Here is a 23,652-nt window from a genome sequence, read left to right on the forward strand (position 1 = left end):
GCAATGTAAATGATGCTGCTCATAGTGATGAACCTTTCATCTTGGGAAATGCATCAAATTAATTGTCAGACTAAATACCGTATGTCATGGTCATAAATTGCTTGACAATCTTGAGCAGGATTTCTTTGGCACATTTACATAAGACTTATAAACTGTTGCCCTTCATGCCAACAGATAATATTTAGCTTCTAGGACATTTTTCTGGGAAAATTAGCAAGAAGGTAACGTTAACGTTAGCAACACAAAAGTAGCATTGGCATAAAATACAGTCCTGTAGCAGAGCTGCTGTGACCTCCTAGTAGCAGGGTTTAGTACCTCTACGAAGAGAAAAAAAAACTATTTACTTTCTTGACATCATTAGAAAACCCGCAAATTATAACGTTACGTTACACAAGGTTTTCCTTAGTTGTTTGGTGCCACCACTGCTGCTCGGCAACGATTCAACAAGTGTGTTAGAAACACAATGTCGCTGCTGGTGCTATAAAGCAAAAAAGATAAGGCTACAGGACAGCTAGCTCACCAGACGTTCACAAATTATACATTTTACACCGTTCTTTTCACTTTCTAAAACCTATTTTATCTCTTAACAGTGTTAGAAAACCACAAATTACATACGACGTCACGTTTTCCTCCCGCTGTTCCTCGGAAAGTCCCACAGGTTGAGCGCTACCATGGAAACTTGATAGCTGCTGCGTTGCCATGGCAGAAGGTTGTAACTAGCTTGTCTGCTAGCTTGGGGTCAGGATAGCTAACGTTAGCTCACTACTACCTTGGTTTAAAACAAGCCGGGTTTTATTCCTGCAAATCTGTCTAGCTTATTTAGAGCAACAAATAATGCAGTACTGAACAGTGCAGTTGATATCTCTATGTTATGATGATTAAGTTTACTTTGGCTAGGTGTTCACATGTAGACCCACGATGACGACATTTGGACCATAGGAAGTGGTAAGTAAAGATAAATGACCGCCAGTTAGTCTTCAACACCGGTTTATAACTTAAAGAGGAGTGGATATTGAGCTTACATTCATCAAACGGACGGAAACAAGACTCAAAAGAATTTAAAATGTTCAATATCTGCTTAAAATGTGGTTAACCAACCTTTTTTTTTTCGTCGTCGCCAAATTGTGTTCAGTTACCGTATACTGCCCCCTAGTGGTCAATGGTATCATTACTCCAAGAGGTTTATTTACAAGAGATACCAGTAACCCACCTATTTGTGTCTTAATAAGTTGTTTCTCAATCGAAATCGTTGTATGTATCAACACTGAAGATAATAATACATCTTTAATCATATATATCACGTCAGTGGGGTGTAGTCTTACCTGTGTCCATTGAGTGAAGCATGATGTAAAGGCGTGTATCCTGAGCTGTCTGTGCAGTTGACATTCAGGCCTTTCCACATGCTGTGAAGAAACACATACACCAGAAGTCAGAGTCAGATACACACACTGAAACTTATACAGTACATCACATGTGCCTGGTGTTTGGTAATGTGTTGATTGATACTCTGGTGCTTGTTTCCAGGTTTACTGTATGGTAATGTTTAAGTGTTTGTGAGGTGTTTTTGATACAGCGTCACACACCATGCCTCCTTTACAAATATATTCTACATTTTACTTTATCAGTTTCTTTGAATTGTTACAGTACTTCTCCTGTTTTCTACACCTGCTCGGTTTTAAAACCAGGAAAAATGACAAACTACATTTAGCCAATTAAGTGGTTTCTTCACACAGAAAATGTTACTGCGTTGTAATTGGGTCCTGAGGCAAGAAGTATAATTTCTCATTTGAAGCTTTCGCCCACAAGAGTTTAAGTCTTATTTCATCACATTGGCAAATAGAGAAAGTGAGTGAGGTCAGCCCCTTGTACTCACAAAAGGCTGAGCATGCAAATAAAACCACACAAAACAGAATCTCATAAGGATCGCCAGATAGGCACAACCTGTGGGCGTAACAAGACACATTAAAACACACTCATGTATACACACTCATACATATTGCACACACATACAGCCCAGGGTTTTTCCAGGGCTATAATTATATGACCTCTCTTTTTCACATGAAATCCTCCGAGCGCGTCAGAGAGAAGTACTAATTAGCTGAATTCCAGTCTGAGCAGCTCTAGGCTGAAAAGCTGAATCACATAACTTCTACGAGCCACGAGTTACCTTTTTGCTTAGAGACGGCAAAATACAGTAGCTTTTGACAAAAACTCACTTACTCTTTCCGTTACTGAAACACATATGCTATATACACTATATTTGCTGATATGAAGCAAGAGTTTTTCATTTCACATTGGTTATTGCATTTTTACATTTTATGCGATGAAGCTTTAAAATTGCACCAGAATCAATTTAATTGCCAAAAAATATGTGTCTAGTCACAACCCTCACCCAGGCGCTCCCTTATATTGATTTTGGAATGGAAGCATCTGGGAAATGAATACTTAAACATCAGTAATAAGTGTTTCCTCAAACAAAATCCATTTTTGAGAATTATTTTTACTTAATTATTAATGCATTTCAATTTAAATTCTATTTTCCCCTTCAACAGAATTAATTCAGTGTCTTAAGGTGATCTTTTGCCTTGGAAAAACTGGTGATGCAGCCGCTGCGGCAAATGGCTTAGTGTTGTGGAAGCCTGAATTTAGTGTACACTAATCAATAGACACACACACATCTACCAAGGCAACAAATGAAAAACATTTTATTTTGTTGAAATAAATGATGACTGCCGAAAAAACAACAACTCCTAAATCAATTCAAGATTGAAAAGAGTGTCCACATTAACAAGCACAAGCATTATGGGATAAGCAACCATCTCAAATCTACAGCTCACTCACATCAACATCGAATGAGCAACGAGGCTGAAAAAAACACACACACATACAGTCTGCAGCAGACTGAAGTCAGAGGTCAGGAGACCACAGACAGACAGACAGACCCAGCACAAGCTTGTTTCTATTGAGTCACATGATCTCCGCACACTCAGAATTTGTGTATGTGTGTCTGTATCGATTGCACTGGCCCGCTGACCCCTTTCAGCGCTGACCTATACCAGCCAGTGGGATGTGTTGTTAGGAAGAGCCGACTCACAGAGGATGAGGGCAGAGGGAGAGAAAGCAAACTGCAGGATAACATGATGGAGTTTCTACTCCAGCAAATGTGGATGGGTTTAATTCACAAACATTCATTATGGAAAGAATATAGTGCTATATACCAAAACTAAGAAATGTAATATTGTTTTTGTTCTCCCATACTTGGTGTAGCTTTTACATACCATGTTATCAATCAGCCACATCCAGTTGCAATTTGTTATCTCATTTTCTCACATTTCTTTTTAATACACACAGTAAACATCCCCACCTTGAAACAAGCAATAAACCTACCGTTGTAATAATTTAAGTGAGATTTATCAAAATGTTCCATTTCTTTGGAGTGTTTCTAATTAAATACCTAATTAATCTCATAAAACTACACAGCTTGTTCCATACGCTCCCCTAAGCTGTTATCTAATAGCTGTTTACTGAACAAACCCACGCTTGAACACACATTTACACGCACACACCTACTATATGCACCAGTGCTGTTACCTTCAAACATCTGCACACCAATTCAATAAAAACCTGCCGTACAAAGCGTCTTTCATGTCAGCAGAGCGCCGTACAGCCACAAACACAATCCGCCTCTCCCACACATCCACAAACGCGCCGTGTTAACGCACAGCCGCAGCAGTCAGACCCTTCAGTCACGTAACCTTCAGAGCAGCCTGCACAAACAAATCCATGTGGTGACTTTGTGTGTGAGGGACTGTGTAAACGCTGTTCTCAGTGTGCGTGAGCCTCCAAGGCCAGAGTTTAACAAGGTGTTGTGTTTACATCACCCCTCCATGTCATAGAGTAGCTACACGCTTACATATGTGTTTGTAGCAACAGCATTAGTGGGTGAGACAGAGAATCACAGACCTACATCTACGTAGCTGCTTTTTATAGTCCTGAAGCTCAGTGGTTTGCAAAGTTTGAGCTTCCATTGTATAGGCTACTCAGCAAGATGAGGAAAAATGCAATTAAAAGAATAAAATAATTATTGCTTTAGGTGAATTAATATATCATATCATAACTTATTTGCCATCTCATCTTTCTATTGCCTGCCCTCAAAACATCATTATTCAGGTCATAAACTAGCGTTGCTTCTGAAATAGCTTGTTTTCTAGCATGTGGCTACAAAAATATGCACACTATTGAAAAGAAAGAAAAAAAGACCCGACTGTTTAATTAACATGATTTCTTTTACTTTCCTTTATCAGAATCCGTTTTTATTGTCACTGTACTTTATATATTTGCTGTATAGCCTGCAAAAGTAGCCCTAAGTCGTGAATGCTAGACAAAGTTAGCAGTTAGCATTCAGCCAGTGAAGACCACAGGAGCAAGAGAAGACTTCATCATATTCGTCTTAGCTCACTAACAATTTCTCTGTGGTATATGGTTTAATCATGGCAGGTATTTTCCTTTCTATTATTTTGGAGATATTCCCAATGTTGTCCTTTAATATCACCCTAGAGACGGATGCTGCTTAGTCACTGTGACAAGTAAAATTAATTGTGTCCATTGACAGTTTGTGTCCAATTCCCTTTTTCAACTGTTTTTTTATGTTTTGAGACTGAACCTGCTGAAACAAACCAAACAAAAAAACAAAAAACAGGACATGCCACTCACAGATAGTAACAGCTTGAACTCGGTGGATCTCCTACCAGGACCTGTTTTCCTATCACAGTGTCCTGTCCTGCTCTACAAATGTTCCACCTATAAATTCTCAGACTCAGCTTGATGCCGTATCGCATCTCTATTGTTTTCTGTGCTCTCGCTTAGAGCATGAAGCCAGCCAGCAGAGTTTAAATAGAATTAGTAGGCGACTTGAGATTAGATAATGGAGAAGAGGTGCTGCTGCAGGAATGCAGACTCTTGCTGGATTAGTCAAATATGCAGACAACGTCCTACCTAATTAACCTCAGGAGCTGCAGCAACGTGAAGGAAAGCTATGGTTAGAAAAGCTGTCTTGTACTTTATGTGTGTGAGTGCAACTACTGCCACTATTCCTCACATATACATCAAAATGTAATGTGTGTTTTTCTGGGTCGTTCGTTGACTTTGCCTTTTTTTCTGGGCGCCAAACAACAACAATCGAGTCTTATTTTGCATTAGAGATGTCTGACTCAATCTTGAAAGGCTCGTATCTTTCTCTCCCTCTCTGTGTCCGACTCTGCTTTCCCCTTGTTGAGGTCAAAACACTCTTTTTTTTATTATTTAAGCACTGAAAAGTAAAGGGGTCAAACGTCATGAAAGGCCTCCCAGCAGGCAGAGCAGCGCTGCCCTCTGTTTGAACTCCTCTACAGTTACAGTCTGGCCGTTTCTCCTTGCCTTTACCTCACTTTACTATCACAGCACACGGAAGAGTACACACTGACATGATCAAGTGAAGTACCAAAAAGGAACAACATAATGTGGTGGTTGTATCTAACAGCAAGGGGTCTGTTGCAGCCTTTTATCACTTGCTAAGAAATAATGAATTGAAGTGTATGTAAAAGATAATGGATCATTTCTTAACAAGGCAAAAACTCTCTGAATCTACAAACAGCTAATTTATGTTTTCACTGACAATTAACGAGCTGAAGATAAGATTTATGTTTGACAAAAAAAGCAGGCGATGAAAGCTTGAAACCAATGTTCTACGTATCCCATTTGCAAAAACATCACCTCAAGCAATTTAAAAAATGTTGTTGTGCATTAAACAAGAGCTAAAATTAGTCCCTAACTCTTCAGTGCTGTCACCTTTTTTTCTCATAATTTCAGAAGAGGAGCTAAAATGTCTTTCAGGTAGTCAGGAAATAAAAGGAATCTCATTTTGGATGCAGACTCTTCATTCAGCATTTCAGAATGAAAGCCTTCATTTGCTTGTTCTCACCATGGATATTAAGGCTGGCGTTAAGTTGCAGCAAAGTTCGGGCCACATCAAAGCAGAGTATTGTCTTCAAAGGAACAGGAACGAAAGGAACAGGGAAAAACCTTTGTAGTCCTGGACTCTTTTTTTTTTTTTTTTTAAAGGGGAACGTTTTTCTTTTTTAAAGCAAGGGAAGTGAAGTCAACTGGGTTCAACATCCTGTTGAAATTCCTAATATCTAATCACAAAAATCAAAGGCTGTTTTTTGTTTTTTTCATCAAAAACGGAGGGCTCACAACGACAGACAAAAAAACACAACAGGAAATCAAAAAGAGACCCAATGTGAGTTGAGGTGTATTCACTATCAGAGCAGATAATATCAGACAGGAAGTGCACTTGCTTCATAACTGTTCTGAGCAAGAACCAGAAAAGAAGATTCCTCCTGATGAAGAGTAGCGCTGCAAGAGCACACACTGATATGACCTATACTATAGGATGACGAGAACACATACACACACACGCACATGCACACACAGAGCCGGCCTTTGATGTTTAAAGCCGACTCACATGGAGACAGTCCATCCCCTATGATGCTTTAGGGCACGAATACTCGGCTCTGCATTCTAATGTCTTGAGCAGGTGCACAGGTATGGATAAGGTTTATGCATTTGTGTGTGTGTGTGTGTGTGTGTGTGTGTGTGTGTGTGTGTGTGTGTGTGTGTGTGTGTGTGTGTGTGTGTGTGTGTGTGTGTGTGTGTGTGTGTGTGTGTGTGTGTGTGTGTGTGTGTTTGGTGTCATAGGTGAGATCAGGCTCAACCACAGAGACAATTACAGAGCAAGGTGTGTGGAAACTCTCAAAAGACCAATTAAATTTCTGCACAGAGAGATGTGAATCATCTTTCCTTCTCTTCCTCTACGGCTCTCTTTCTTTCAGTTATTTGCTTTCTCCGTCTTTTTTCTCTCTCTCTCTCTCAGCTTCTACAATAATCACAATAAGGACGGAATATAACAATTATATTTGCATACACAGAGGGGCAGGGAGGTGGAGGGGAACAACTGAGTTTGTGTGTTCATGAATGACAAAACAGGAACTTCAAAGCGATGCTCCAACTATAAATGTGCCTTTGGCGTACACGCAAACACATACACACTTGACTTTTCCCTGCATATACACACCAGTGTGGTCCAAGCAGAGGCTGGAAATTAGTGGATTTGTCGATACCATAATTTGTTTGAAAAATTGCATTTGATGTGTTTGTTTTTACATAAGCGCAGCAACATGATCTAACTATTTTGGAGAAGACAACTTAGATGTAGTTACGTGAAGGTGGCCCATTAGTAGCGCCACGGACAAATGTTTTCACTATTTCCTATTGGTTGTGTCGTGCCATTCCAGTAACTAACAGTTGGTGGCAGTAATGAGCCAATAAATGAAGGAATCCACAAAAAAAACACAGAAGAAGTTGGCAAATACGAACGTAAACAACATAGGTTTCAAATTCAAAATCAGCTGTAAAAATGTTCAATGCATAAGGAAAAATAAATAAATAAAAGATACATAAGAATTAATAAAATATACATACAATAAAATATTAATATATTTAAAAATGCAAATATATTGAGTCGAATTAAGAAATGATGAGGTCAAACATGCATATATTTATACTGTGCACCTGTAATAAGCCAATATCATCTGATTGCATCAACTTTATCAATGCATTACTCAGTCTATTTAACAAGCACGTAGACAGCAATCTCATTTTCACTTCTTATTCCCATGACATCATGAAGAAAATCCCATTCACACCCACACAGTTCAACAAGCAATCTTGTGCTGCATTCACAGAGCGAGGTGTTTCCCTCACTCCCCCTCTCACTTCCCTCGCAGATCTGTCACTCTCTACTGCTCCATTTCTGCACCAATTATAGTGACGAGTAAATCCACAGTATGTTTGATTCAGGAAGAAAATATCAACTCAAGTCTCAGTTTGTCAGAATAAATTGTCTATTATTGAGTTTGCAACCATTAAACAGCTGTTATATACATATAACATTACCACACTTGAATTTACAAGACGTAAATCTTTCACTATAATGTCGAACTACAGATTGTTTTTTCTTAAATTTTACAACACATATGAAATCAATTCAGCCTTAGACAGGATTGAATCACAGCTTTTCTGTGATCTCGCCCTTCTCATCAGCTTCCTCGTCTCTAATTTGCTGAAACCATCCTTGTAAAATTGCTTCATATGTTTTTACATCTTTGGCAAAATAGCAGCTCGTCTTCGACAAAACCCCTCGTTAGCAGTTTTGTTCATTTGAATACGCCGTGCCGTGGTGGTATCCTCCAGCATGGGACTCGGTCCAACATGCAAATCAGGTCTATTGCTGCTGAAAAGCATAACTAACACATTGAATAAGCAGAGTTTTCCTTTCTGGATGACTCCATTAGGTCAGTGTTCATTCCAGCTAACAATCCTCAAAATACAGTTTCTGCTCCCAGTGAAAGATCCTGTTGGCAAACGGTGTTGGACTTTTAAAGTGGAAAATCTGGAAAAGGCTGCACTGGATTGAAGGGAACTGCAGAGGCCTTCATGGAGACATGTCAGTGGCACAAGTCTGAACAAACCAAAAACAGGTGTTACTCTGAAACAATGGTTTTTAAAAGGACAAAAAATGAAAAAGGACAAACTAAGGGTGCTACAAGATTTGTTAATTTATATTATTATCTACACTGCTTTACAGTCATTACACACACAAAAAAAAATCAAACTCGCTCTTGTTAAAATCTGTTAAATATGCAAAAATACATGATCTGTAGAGAATAGATGCAGCACATGCAGCTACTGTTGATTTAACTTAAAGGTCTTTGTGGTGAGCTAAGCTAACGAGCTATTGACTGTTGAGAAAGTCGTTTAGCCTGCTCATTAATTCGCCATCATAGAGCAATTAAGCATTTTTCACTTCAGTTTTTTGTTATCCCCCTGCTGCCATAATATTTTTTACTTAAACTACACTATGATGACAATGTTGAAATGTTAAAAATAGTTGTTGTTTTTTTTCACACATAACTGCAGTGTCATTTTTTGTTGGAAGAGTTGTGACATGACAAGAGTCTTACGAAATTTAGGAAACACCACTTTATAAGACCAAGTTGAAAGTCATAGTATCAAAAAAAAAGTTTCAAAATGCAGAGAGGATCCTGACTGTATAAAAGCATGAAGGTAAATATGCAGCGTGTAAATGAATGAATATGCAGGAAGGCCGGTCAGTCGGTGACAAATGCCCTCAAAGGAACAAACATCAGCTGACACGTTCAATAGGTGAAGAGGCCACTACTCTCATCACAGGAAGTAATTAATCTTCGGGTCAAACTGACCTCTGGTGCACGACAGTACATGGGGGTCTGTCTGTGGGGGGGCAGCGGGTTAAACACGCACACATGTATAGCGTTTGGAAGTGAGGCTGACCCCACTCTCTTCCAGACATACTCGCCAATAATTAAAACAAGACACATGTAATCGATAGCTGCAGAACTCCCCCGCCGGGATTTAGGGAGTCTATTGATGAAGTTTGATCATTGATCATTTGGTTGTCCCGGGGGCTAGTTACTCCACATTAGAGAGAGAGAGAGAGACCCTCGGGAAGTATAAAACAAACTGAGTCAGATACAGGAGAGGATGTACAAAGGGCGGGGTTGTGAAAATGTTGGGGCTGTATCAAGGTCAGGATGATCAGGCTGGAGTGTCTCAAATAATAAATCACTCTCTAAGAGCAAAAGACTGCCATATTACAGAACTCAAGTGTCCACTATCGCTGTGGGAAACACTGTATGCAAAGACCCAAACGCCCCTGACCTTTGCCCTCACTCATGAGCTGACATGTCACTCGATCAGGATGAAAGGGCGTTGGGCGGAGGGGAGGGAAAGACGAGAGGCAGCAAGAGAAAATAAATCAAAAGCCACAAAATTCTTATCACGCAGCACATCAAAGAAAGAGGAAAAAACAAAATGCTAAAAAAAAGAAAAGAAAAGATAAAGTTACAGGGTATAGACAGACAACCGGATGACACCAACATTGTGAAAGCAGCTGAATACAGTTTCCACTTAGGCACACAAAGCTTCATCAGAACAGTTTGTCTATTTCCAAGTCTTAAACAATCTGGCAGTTTGTCTCCCAGCACACCTCCTTAAATAGAGATGGAAACATCCCTGCTGTGTCCTGAACTGACTCCTCATACTCAGCACAAGCCTGTCGGATAGAGACTCCACATCAAACTGGCAGGTTTCTCTCTCAAGCAGCACAAAGTTTCGCAGGGATTTCGTATGAAAAACACCCCGGTGACCTCTCTAGAATTAGATTTCTTTCAAACAGGAGCATGGTTCGACGACTATATTAAAAAAAAAAAAAAACGTGCTGAGACCCGAGAGTCCTACTTAATTTTCAACCTTTTACCAAAGTCAACTTATGATGAAACACTGTAAAAGGGACTCCAGATATGAGCGCTCTCATGTGAATAACTGCTAAAGCTGAAATTTCTTTTTCTTCCACTCGAATAAAAACTGCCATCTCTGCAAATCACCATGGGAACTGGTTGCTTTTATTGTCAAAGTTGGTTACCTTTGCTAAATGTCTGCTGAGTCACTTTATCACAAATGACAACCTTTCCCTTGACACATGCAGTGGATGAAAGTAGCCTAATAGTCTTACAACGAAAAACATATACCGTAGCTACTTTGGGCTGACAGATATTAAAAAAAACAAAAAACTTTAAGGGATCTCCAAAAAATATATAAGTTTCTTTGAGGGGTTTATAGGAAATAAAGGTTGCATCGGTGCAACCGATTCTGTGACTCAGAATAAAACCTTTTGACCTTGTGCATGGTTAATATTCTCTGTACTTTCCTTGGTCTGAGAAATGAACACTTAGTTAAATGTGGTTTCCTTCAATGTCTAAAGATATTGTGTATGAGAGCGAGTCAGCCTGAAGATAAAACAGACTTGCTGATAGCACCATGTCACGTCAGGAGGTTAGCTAGCTCACTGCATCTACTAGATGTCTGACAACTGATGTATATTTCACCGTTTTCAAATCTTCCTTTCAACTAATCATATCATTGTTTTGGGCTTAAAGGGATAGTTCAACATTTTGGCAAAATGCGGAGTTGTTGGATTGTGTATTGAGTTGTGAGTTGTATGTGAGTTTGATGAGGGAAACCAAGAAATCCCATGAGCCTCCGTAGTGTAGCTCTGAGCAGCTCACGGCTCTGCTCCGCCGTTCTAAAAACAGCTTGCACCGACAATTAAAGGTAACAAACCTACTCCTAAAACTATAGAGATTATGGCAATGGGCCAATTTGCCAAAAATGTTGAAATATCCCTTTAACAGGTTCTAAAAAGCTATGACTCAGGGCTTACAGGATTTGGGACTGTGAAGCAGCTGGTTCGCTACAGTAACATTAGCAGCTAATGTGCACAGCCGGAGCTAGTTCAAGTGTCACAGCTTTTAAAGATGAGTTAAATAATCTCGTCAATTATTAGCATAAATAGACAAATTAAGAAAATTGCCACTGTTAAATATCATCATTATTTTTTAACTAACTAAGCTAAGTCAAGTACTGCTGATGTAAATCAGTCTATTAAATGCTAGTTACAGCTGAATCCTTGGAGGAAAGACACCATAAGTAATTCATGAGTAATTTATCTGACTGTTTTCATGCAAAGAGATGTAAGATAGGAATTTGTAGCCTAATTATGCTTGGTACAAACTTATCATGATGCAATGTAGACGAGCAGTACAGGCCCGAGGTTTAATCTGCAGAAAATAATTGCAATTTAAAATCATGATTGGAAGATTGGCCGAATCGTTTATCCCTACCATTTTTTATTAATAAAGATAAAGACAGCGAGAGAGACAAGCATGAAGGTCAGCAAACAGAACATGCTCACTTCAAAACACAGGGCAGGGCAAACTGCGGTGGACACAACAAGAGAGACGGGAAGATAGTGAAGGAGTTGGACGACATTTCCTCCTGCCTCTCTTTAATCAAACATTGCGACGCGGAGGTGGAGAAATGGCCGTGGTCTGCTTCACCGCTGCTGCTATTGATTTCCACTGCAGCCTTTCCAATCAGTCCCAATCTGTGGAGCTGCAAACAATCCGTTTAAGTGTGTGTATAAGCTGCATGTGTGTCTTCCTAAGGCAATTCTCCTCACAGTAAGTAAGTGACAGAAAGCTTTAGATCTCCACTTAACAACAGCCCAGCCACAAATCCATCTGGCCCGGCATCGATTCAGCCCAGATCTGTAGCACCGGGGATGGGAAATGTCAGCTCCAGGTCTCTATCTAAATGGGATAACTAATCTATAGAGTGGACCGTGGGAGTCGATGCATTTATACTGTAGATCGAGTGAGAGGAACTCCAGTGAAGGTCTTCAGATCCATGCACTGTCTTGACCCTTGTGACAGGGAAATAAAACTTCATATTTTCTTTCATAGGAGTGAGGCTGATACATTGGCAAACTGAAGAAGCCACTTTCGAGAGCCACGCTGCATGAAATACAAGATAAATAAACTACAAATAAACTATTCGAGTCGAGTATGAGGCCATATATTTGCTGTTTGCAGCCTCGCAAATGCGAATACGTTGCTGTTTTCCTATCTGTCATGAGGTAATGCTGAATACAGAACACAAAATGAACAATTTGTCACCTTGTAGTCTAAGAAATAGCTGAAAAACCTGTTGTGAAATTACTCACCAACATTGCTCAGTTATTCAGTCAACTATGGAAATGAAGAATCCAATATGTTTTTTGAAAATCATTTGGTTTATCCGACCTCGTCCAAAAACAAGTACATTCAGCTTGATAGCGAAGAAAAGCAGCGTGTCTTTACAGCTAAGAAGCCAGAACAGATAATGACTGGCATTTATTACTGAAATGATTAATCAATATTTAAAATACCTTTCTTGCAATCAACTAAATCGCCTCAGTTGTTTTACAAAGGGCAGCCGTGTCTCATGTGACGGCTGCTGAACGGCATCAATAGAGCATCATCGTTGCTTGTTCTTATTATCAGATATGTCCCTTGTCCCAGAGCAGCCCGAGGGTTTGAACCAGCAACCTTCATCACAGCTGCTTCATCTTCATTTCCTCGTCCAGACACTTGCTTTGAAAGTTAAGTAACAACAATTAATCTGAAATCTGTGAGGCCAGGTGTCTGCATCTGTTCACTGTGTGAGATATTCTCTCCTCCTCCGCTCACGATAAAACTCAGATGAAGCTCTGAGGTCAGTCCAACTTTGGCAAATGTGCATTTTACGCCAAGCTGGGTTTTTCTTTCAAAACCACAACAACATGGGAGTGCAGTGATTGTGATTGGAGTCAGTTCAGGCTAAATATCATCTGGCAACTCATCAGGTTGGTTCCAGCCACACCGAGTCCATCTTCATTATCCACTCTGCCACGAGGAAATTAGCCATGCAGGCACAATTGAGATCATGATAAAACGATATCAGTGTGTGAGAGTCATTATGATGAAAAGTAGGGAAAGGCAACTGAAAGTAAAGTGTTTAATTCTGCTCAGCTCTCAGAGGTGCAAGCACAGAAACGGCTCCGCTTGGTTCGCAAACTAAACATTTACGTTACTGCTCAGCGTCCGCGTTAAACTTACAAACATTTCTAAACTGTGTCTGTGCTGATTAGAGCTCTGCTGTGTGACAAAGCATCTATCCTGTGAAGCTGGTGTGTTTGCCTATGTGTGTGTGTGTGTGTGTACAGCATCATGGCAGTAGCAGGGAGCTATGGCCATATACGGTCTGACAGAAGGCTTTGGTTTATTCAGAGACCTCTCCGACTATGTTTCTGTCTCTCGCTCGCTTCTCCAAATTTCTAAACAATCAGCAGCGACCGCCTTCGTCGAGCTCACACGCACGAGACACAGAAATCAGTTACATCACGTTGGGGGAAACCTCCAGTCGAACTCACTGAGGATGAGTAAGATTTATCTAGACTCAGACTTCAGCACTGGAGTAAATTACAGAAAAGATGGGAAACACTAGCACTTCCTCTGCTCTTCATGCCTTTATGTAATATATATATATATATAAATAAAACATCCATATACCTGAATGGATTCACACGACCACCGCATCTACACATCTGTCCACAGTGTGTTTCACCATGGCAACTGGCATCTGCCATACAACTGTCCTGGGATGAATTCATGACAGCTGCTACAGAGAGCCGTGCATGTTCGGTACTTAAACAGCTGACCTGTTTAGGTTTTTTTTTCTTCTTTTTTTACAAAGTTTTTTAGTATTTTTACGAGATTTTTTTTACGTCTGACAAATTGAGCGCCGGACAGCTGTGTCTCCTCATGGCATGCCAGTACTCTTCCCCCCTCTGAGAGTGTAATGGGCCTGTCAGCAGGACTGCCGCATCCCATTTAACTGCTCAGACCGCAGAATCGCACATCTGCTGCCGCTGCTGCAGGAGAACGCAGGTAAACACAATTCAAGCAGACACCGAATTGCACACCAGCCATGCCGAGGTCACAGCAGATTTGTCAGAATATCCTGGGCATTTGTTCCCACCCTCAGGGCGGGCGGCTTTATTGCATGATACCTATATCATCACAGCCCATGTGTTGCTCTTTGGATAAACTGCAGGATTAAAAGATGCTTTCACTGGCTCAGAAAACTTTCACACCAATGACATGTTAAAAATACATTCAACATTAATTTCAGAGGGTGTAAATAAGCAAGTATTCCCAGAAATCACACCATCAAATGTTGACAAAAGCACAATATAGGCAAATATGCATCCTTTATATTTGGAAAATGAATATCGTCAATATAAATGAATAGATTTCCTTGGCTATTTTCAGGTTAATCTACTTCTGGCACATATTTTCAGTGTAGAACAATTTATAAGACAATTTATATTTAACTGTCTGTATTGTATTTTTGTAAATTTTAAACTAGCACTTCCTGACACATTCTTAATGAGCGTTTGTGTTGCTGTTGGTGCTAAAAACATACAAATAATCTAAAAATAAAAATGTGTTTCTTAACAGGCGCGAGTGTATGGACAGAGAGAAAGTCTCTGGCACGGTAACTGGGCAGCTCCTCAGATAACACCGGGCGCTGATCCCACTATTGTGATGTGAGTTTATAGAAAACTGTTTGAAGTGTTGGGCCCCATTTGCCAGGATGGATATTGTTTTGACTTTCTCCCAAGAAACATGAAAAATAATCCCTCCTTTGTTAGAAATGCTCCAGAGCAAAGAGCTTTGAAGGGGCATCAACCTGAACTTGTGGCTCTTTATCAACGTCTATCAACAACAGAGAAATTGCAGCAGCAGTAAAAAAATAAATAAATAAATAAAAAGTTTGTGCTCACAGCTCACAATCTAAAGAACACAATGTGGTTTTACAAGGGGTAATTTAAACGGGTCCAGGTGGGCTGTTTATCTTGGCTACAGCTCCCTGTTCAGTCACAGATATAAGAGTGGTATCAAAAAATATAAAAATAAAAAAAATAAAACAATAAATGCTCCTACAGTAAATGTCATGCTATTCTTTGAAATAGTAAAGAAAATGTGCACAAGGGAGCAGATTCAGAGCCAGAAACTGAACTTTAAAAAGGAAAAAACTCATTACATGGCGACATTACTATTGATTCATTGCTGACTCATTGTTATTGATCAACAAACCCATTTACACCCTCTAAATACAGGGCAGAATGTGTTTTCTCTTTGCCACTGGAGAATAAAAACCGTATGCAGCTTAACAAGAAACCGCTTGGCATCGGCCATTGCTGTCTTTGTTTTTGAAGTAGTGTTTTTTCTTTTTTTTTTAAATGTGAAAGGGCACAAAAACAGAGCTATTGAATTTTAGCATTAAAAATGTTCTTTGCCACTGATGCCCTGTAATGAGGTGAAATGAAACTCAGATGATGCCCAAGGGGAAACCGGAGGATCAATAGCAGAGTGTCATTGCATGGCTATCTATAGGTCAGTGGGTCATCAATATGCCTTCTACACACATCACACACACAAGATGCCAGTGTTTTTCAATAAAACTATAGAGTAACTTTTAAGGAAATGACTGTTCTATAAAGCTCAGTTAGCCTGGCTCTATGTCATGGTGGGAAATCCATAAAACATTGCATTAAAAAACTCTTTTGGTGTAGGCCTTCACATGACACAAGCATAGTGAGTTTTTGATGTTTGCCAAGTTTTGACAGAGCTAATGTGGCTATTCCCCCTTGTTTCCACTCTTCATGCTATGATAAGATAACTACAGTAAATATTTTCAAATAAATCTTAAAGGGATAGTTCAACATTTTTGGCAAATTGGCCCATTGCCATAATCCCTATAGTCTTAGCAGTAGGTTTGTTACCTTTAATTGTCGGTGCAAGCTATTTTTAGAACGGCGGAGCAGAGCAGCGAGATGCTCAGAACTATACGCTATGGAGGCTAATGGGATTTCTTGGTTTCCCTCATTAAACTCATCAAATACACAATCCAACAACTCCAAAACGCTCTGGTGGACAAGTTGTGACCTGCACATTCACCACGCTATGAGATAATAATGTTATAAGACAGACTTGTCTTCAAGGTAAATTCATGCAAAACCGCTGATCCTGTCGGGGGCAAGCAGTCTCTGTATTTGCCTCAAAAACAACTCCGTCTTGTAACTTCCTGTTATTACTGTATCTCATAGCGTGGTGAATGTGCAGGTCACACAGCGTTTTGGAGTTGTTGGATTGTGTATTTGATGAGTTTGATGAGGGAAACCAAGAAATCCCTCCGTAGCGTAGCTCTGAGCAGCTCGCGGCTCTGCTCCGCCATTCTAAAAATAGCTTGCAACGACAATTAAAGGTAACGGACCTACTCTTAAACTATAGGGATTATGGCAATGGGCCAATTTGCCAAAATGTTGAACTATCCCTTTAACAACAACAAAAAAAAAAAACAGTTGAACTATTTTTCTCTCTTGCTTTGGGGAATATGATCAAGAAGCAGTGGCTAAATGCTAAAGTTAAATGCTTCAACAAACCATAACAACCCCTCAGGCTGGAGAAATAAACACTGCATTGCACTACTACACACTAAAACTCGCTACATGTGGACTTGCTTTATTTGTCTTGGGACACAATACAGAGATTCATATTCTTGCAGTCTGAAAATACTGTATGATGACTCATCGGTTTGTGCTCATGCCATTTATAACGTCCGACAGAGGAGGTAGCGACATATTCAGGTTATAGTTGAGCCCACATCCATCACTCGGGCAACTTCACCGATTGCGACATTTCATTACTTGAACCTCGTTTCCACGTAAATACCTATGTGTGTGTGTCTGTACCTGTGCTGTTTAATGCATCTTTCATTATCTGTCCACTTCCATCTCACTCACTTTCTCACTCTCTCCATCTGTTGCTCTCTAACTTTAAACAAAATTATACATTCTCTTTCACAAGTTTTCTTCTTTTTTTTTCCAGCTCAGTTGCTATTCTTCTCCCTCTTGCCAATTTCACACACACAGACACACACACACACACACCCCAAAAAAGAGTACACACTTACATACATGCGCTGCCAAGTTGTATTCACACACAGCTGCATGCAATTACCCGCCACAAGAAGGTATTTAGACCATGAGACTCTCTGGCCCGTGCTATTTATCAGCTCAATCAAAATAGCTCGTCCATGAATGTCTATGAACCTGCCAAGTGTGTGTATGTGTGTGTGTGTGTGTGTGTGTGTAGTGTACATACATGCAGCAAGTGGCATCCCGCTGCACCAGAGGGTTGAACGCTCCCTCAAAAACGGAAAAAAGAGGGAAAAAACTTGTTTCCTGTGTCATCTACATAAATCTTCCTCTTCTCATCGCCTCTGTCTGTCCTGGATTTTCTAAAATGTTGGCGTCTAAGTCGCACCTCCAGCTGCAAACGTGCAGGCTGCACTTGTTTTATATCATTCAAGTCATATAAACACACATACACACACACTAAGGCTGAAATATACACACTTTTTCCAGTGCATTTCACTTTAATGTACACAGAAATTCAAGTCTGGCACGTAAATGCACCTCTTAAGAGTACTTAAAAATTGCAAAAGGTCAAATCAGATCAAACGTAATGACTATTTTATGATCAGTTTAGATCTTTTTTTGAAGTAACATGTCCCTAAAATAAGGGGGGAATATAAAACCCTTCAAATCCTTTAATCATCTGCACTGGTTGCATTAAAAGCTGCTTTCTAAATCAGAGTTCCCAGCAGTATTGGAAAGCAAGAAGCTCATTCAATCTAGAAGGTTATTGCATGAGAGAGGCAATTAATTTACCCCAATTATGCCTACAGAAACAAACATCCAGCGCCTTTCAGGACTCCAGCTTTCATCCTCTGCAGCTCAGAGGCTGTTTGTAGTTAGCTGCTCAAACAAATCATCTGTAAAGCAACTCTTTACTGCTGCATCATTTAACATATACAGGAACATGATGGAAGTTTACTGAGATTTACTTTTTCTTTTTTTTCCTTTTGCACCTATTTGATCGAAAGTGCTGCTCGCTCCACTTTGTCCTTGAAAACATACACAGACAAAGGGAGATTCATCTTTGAATGTCCACAGCACCTCAGGACATTTCCCAGGTGATAAGCAGAGCTGAGAGGACAATCAGTCCTCACACACAACAAGCTGACCACCGCAGTATAACAGCGATTGTGTCTTTTAAGGCTGAAATTAAAAACAATAACCAGTTATTTATGGATTCACACACAGATTATTCTGATACTCATCATTATTCTCACTAAAATATTATATAAACAAACATTTTTCCGGGCAAAAAAACCCCAAGTTCATCATGAAACAAGAAATAAACAAGATTTATGACCTCATGATTGTTACATCCCAGTTTATCATATTATAAACTATTAAGCAGTGGCTCTCTGGCTTCCTCCCACAGTTGAAAGACGCACACATTAAGTTCACTCACAACCGTAATTTGCCCATAGGTCACGGTGAATGTGAGTGTGTGAGGTTGTTTGCCTGCTCTGTAATAGACAGAGGCAAAGTGTTCAAGCTACACTCCTGCCCACACCAAATGCCTCTTTATACACAAATAATCACAAAGCTGTAAATAAATACCCATATCAGCCATATAAATAGACTATAAAGCAAGTTCAATAAACCTGAACCAAACAGGTAAAGTTTGAATGTACCCTTTAACTTGACGTGTGTTAATATTGACATACATGCAGTAAACATGAAGAGAGTACGGTGGCCCTGAGGGATCAGTGCACTGCAACTTAAGAAAACATGTTTGCAAAGACACAAATGCAAACTTACAACACTGGAAATACACAAAGAACATAAGTGTTTGCAACTAGACTACAGGAAATGCAGCAATATCACACACAAATATCACAGCCAGATATTATTACACATATGTGCTGCATATTTTTTGAGCCTCTGTTGTTTTGTGAGTTCTAACAGCACATGTATTGTCAAATTGATGAAGTTATTTTCTGAACTTGTTGCACATTTTTGATTTTGTATGTGTTTTTCTTTAGCTGCTATGAATTGAGCCCTTAGGGCCACCGTAGGAGAGAGATATATAACAAGGCAGAAGTGGATCAAGACTTTGCTGCACTGACACGGCTCCATTGTGTCCCTCATCACCTCCGCTGTCCTACCGTTTGTTTTGGTGCTACAGTATATGAGTCAAATTATTATTATTATTATTATTATTAACAGTGCAGCACAAGTGATTACAGTTTATTGCTCTATGAAGCTCAGGTGAATCGTGTGAGTCGTGCCAGGTGGAAGAAGAAGAAGAATAGGTGAGATGCAGTGAATGAGGAGGAGCCACAGGTGTGCTGTGGGACATGTATTTTGTGACTGAATGACTTTAATAAGTGGTTTTCTGCCTGTTTCATAGAGCTGCGCATTGCATAGCTCCGACACACCTGCGGGAAAAAAACACACAAAAAAAAACGTATGACACGGTGTGCACAGTGGAAACAAATGGCTATGGCCCGATTCACACAGTGCTACTTGTAATCCCCACAGCCTGCTCTCACAGGCACAATGGTGGAGCAGAGCGCGGTGTAATTTAGAGAGCGCAGGGTCGTTTAAAGAGAAAAACAAGGACACAGCCCAGTCATAATGATCACTTCTGCAGCCTCGCACACACACACTACCATTAACACACACACACACACGTATACACACACACACAACGCACAGCCTGACTGATCCATCATTACAAATCCCCTCACTTGCAGTGAGAAAGACGCCTCCGAAAAAAAAAAAACAGACAAACAAGGGCCAATTACAGAGGCAGCATATAAATCTATGGGCAGCCACATCGAGGCAGAGTGGAGACAGTGTTGAGCACGCTGTGTTATTATATATGCAAACAGCAATGCAGCTTTTACACATACTATAAATACACAGTTTGGGGCCGGGCCGTATAAAGGCAACTGTAGAGGCATGGAGACGTAACCTGTGAAAACACTGATCACCCCAGAGCTCGTAAACAACAGATTCCACCACCTGCAGTATAACTGGGCCATTTCTCCGGTTATTAAGGGCACAGCGAGATTGAGTGTTTACAGCAGTGTGCATAAAAACCAAAGCACCGGTTGACTGAATAACTCAAGCACAACACAGGACTCTATAGAGACTGCGTGGAGGCAGCAGACGCCAGTTACATAAGAAAGAAGTGGAGACAAAGAAGAGAAAGCAAGGAGGAGGGTCATATTACTCGATGAATTAAACCATTATCAGTTCCCATGCTTCAGTAAATCCTGGTAAGAGGAGAGGTGTACAGGCCTAAAAGGTATTTACGAAGCACTCTGAATCAAAGAGAGCGGGGCTGTTGCTGTGTTTAATGTGCTCTTGTGGTTAAGAGACTTCTAAACTCTCCTAAGGAGACTGTGTGGAAGCCAAACACAGGCTCAAACAGTGAAACTCAACCATGTGTGGAGAGAAAACCCCAAAGAAACTTTTAACTCACTTTTGGGAATTAAACACACTTTTTGTTTTGCCAATTTGCATGCATTGCTTTCTACTCTCTCTCTCTCTTCTCTTTTTTTTAATTTTAAATATCTCTCATGCACAAACTCAGACGCGACCACGTTGTGGGAAATGCCCACTTGGCTCGGGTTAGAGGAGGGTAGGAAGACGTAGGGCAGCGTGGGAAACTCCCACATTGATACTCATCTGAAATAATGTACTTTTACTTTTACAGCGATGACAACAAGTTGTAAGACACTGATCTCTACACTGAGCAGTTGTACACGTACACGTACAAGAACAGATATCACTGACTGTGTCACTTCCTCTTCTCATGTTTCCATTCTTGAAAAAAGTCTTTATCCCCCACAATCAAGCTTCCTGACACTTCACATGTTTACCACTAAACAACTCCCCTGCCATCTGTCTGATGTGTGGGAACTTCCTCTTCTTTATCTTTTCAATTTCCTGACAATATATGATGAAACCCAGATGACTGAGCCCCCTGACACCTTAACATGCATGTGTCAATGAGTGCAAAACCAAGTATGTTCAGCCTCTCTGCAATCCATGGTATATAAATTAGCAGTGATACACTCACCAGCCACTTTTTTTTCTGTTGAACAACTTGTTAGTGCAAATATCTAATAGACCAATCACAGGGCAGCAACTGTAGACATGGTCACGATGATCTACTGAGGTCAAACCAAGCATCGTGACGGGGGTGAAATGTGATTTCAGTGAGTTTGAATATAAAATAAAGGCTACGATTTGCACTTTTTCACCAAAATCGGACAAAAGAGAAGATGAGAAAAATGTTGCCTGGTCCATGCCCTGTCTAAAAGATTTAAGTTGATGATTACAGTGGCATGCAAAAGTTAGTGCAAAAGTCAGTGGCCCTTGGCACTTGGTTAAAAATGTGTGAACAGTTAAGCAAGTGAAGAATGAAATGATCTCCAAAAGACATAAAGTTAAAGATGAAACACTCTTGCAATATCAGTGTATTGTTTTTGTTTTCTACAATTTTAGAGTGAAAAGGGAAACAAAGCAGCATCCTGCAAAAGAACGGGAAACCCAGGAGACTTGAGCTCTCAGATAACTTTGACCAAGGTATCGGACAATATATTTACTACATGTACATGTTGTGATATTTTCCAAGGGGGGGGGGACTACGTACTAGGTACTAACTATGCAGGATGCCCAAACCTTTGCTGTGGGCCCGTTTCCTTTTCTGTCATTGTGAACATGTAAAAGATCAATAAAGAAAAAAAAGTTGATTGTTTAAAATGTATAAATAAATCTGTCGCTTTATGCCTTTTGGAGATCATCACAGTAACAAAAATTTTGACCAGGGGTGCCAAAACTTTTGCATGCCACTATATGTAATAGTGTAAGGGTTATTTTTGGAATCACTTTGGTAGCCTTAGTAGCATCCTACCAACTGAGCGTCGTGTAAAGACCACAGCAGACCTGAGTGTTGTTGCATGTCCACACCTTCATGACCACAGCGAACCATCTTCTGATGGCTCCTTCCAAATCACAACGCTCAGATCATCTTGAACATGACAGTGAGTTCACTGGATTTCAAAAAGCCTCTACTGTCACCAGATCTCAATCTAGTAGAGCGCCTGAGATCTGCAGCAGCTGTGTGACGCCACCATGTTAATATGGACCTTGTTGTTCAATCTGTGACACAAAGAGTTAAGCACCTAATAAAAGTGTCCATTGGATTAGTGTGTATGCAAAATGAATATAAAGACTCAAGTAAGATAAAGGATCATTTGAGAAATTACGTGAACATAAAATAAATAATGTAAATACAAAATGTTATGGTATTATAACGTTACCTTGTTATTTCAAATGAGCACTGAGGCTCGTGTAGAAAGGTCATGCTGGTTCTCATGAGTCCATGCTGAGTAAAAACGAAAAAATTCAACTACAGCTCTTTGTCATCACAACTGAAACATGTCAAAGTGAGCAAGAGGAAATGATCTCATGCCACAAATCTGGTGAAATGGGCCCCTAGATTATGATTTAGTGACGTAAAATACCAGAATATCACTGACGACAGTGTGACACAAGCTTTACTCACTGGTATCAGATGGAAATAGTTGCTCTCAGTATTGAACGTCTTAATATCTGTCTCGTTTCCTGTCACAGTTATGTATTGTAATCTACCACAGGAGGATAATGTGAACATTTACAGCCATCAGTTTGTTCTGCTTCACACAGAGTCGCCTCAGATCTGATACTGAACGAAGCTCACAATGCATCATGAAATCTGCAGAAGGTTTTCTCGCAGTTGCTCTGATTAGTCTCGCCTCACATCGCTGCACTGAGACCCTCGGCCCCGTCATGCGGTTGTGTTTATGCCTGTAGGAATGCTACAAATCACATAAACAAGCTAAAATTAGCCTAAATATGCCCACAGACAAAAGATCCATTTGAGTTAACCCCACTCCCCTCTTTCCCCACTCTCCTCCCTCCTTCTCTCTTCCTCTGACCCCTCTCTCCACCCTGGGGTAAAACACGTGGTCTAAAGTTTCATGACTGTAAGTTACAGAATCTGTTTTGACAACTAACTTTAACTGTAAACACTGACACTACATTTCACATCACGCATTTCTGCAGCTGTAGCTCTACCGCTTTACCTCCTCTCACGGTTTCCCTCTTGACCTTGCAAACAG

The 23,652-nt window shown here is 40.2% G+C and overlaps 1 protein-coding gene across 2 annotated transcripts in view; it reads right to left on the reverse strand.

Annotated features, from left to right (window-relative positions):
- anks1b (ankyrin repeat and sterile alpha motif domain containing 1B) overlaps positions 1-23,652 on the reverse strand; it is a 232,954-nt gene that overhangs the window by 170,273 nt on the left and 39,029 nt on the right. For both annotated transcript variants that reach the window (XM_083999607.1, XM_083999606.1), the window contains exon 2: positions 1,323-1,403. In XM_083999607.1, the coding sequence (XP_083855733.1) occupies positions 1,323-1,403 (81 nt within the window). The remainder of the gene's footprint in view (positions 1-1,322; positions 1,404-23,652) is intronic.

Source organism: Trachurus trachurus, assembly GCF_905171665.1.
Source record: "Trachurus trachurus genome assembly, chromosome: 23".
Taxonomy (NCBI): Eukaryota; Metazoa; Chordata; class Actinopteri; order Carangiformes; family Carangidae; genus Trachurus; species Trachurus trachurus.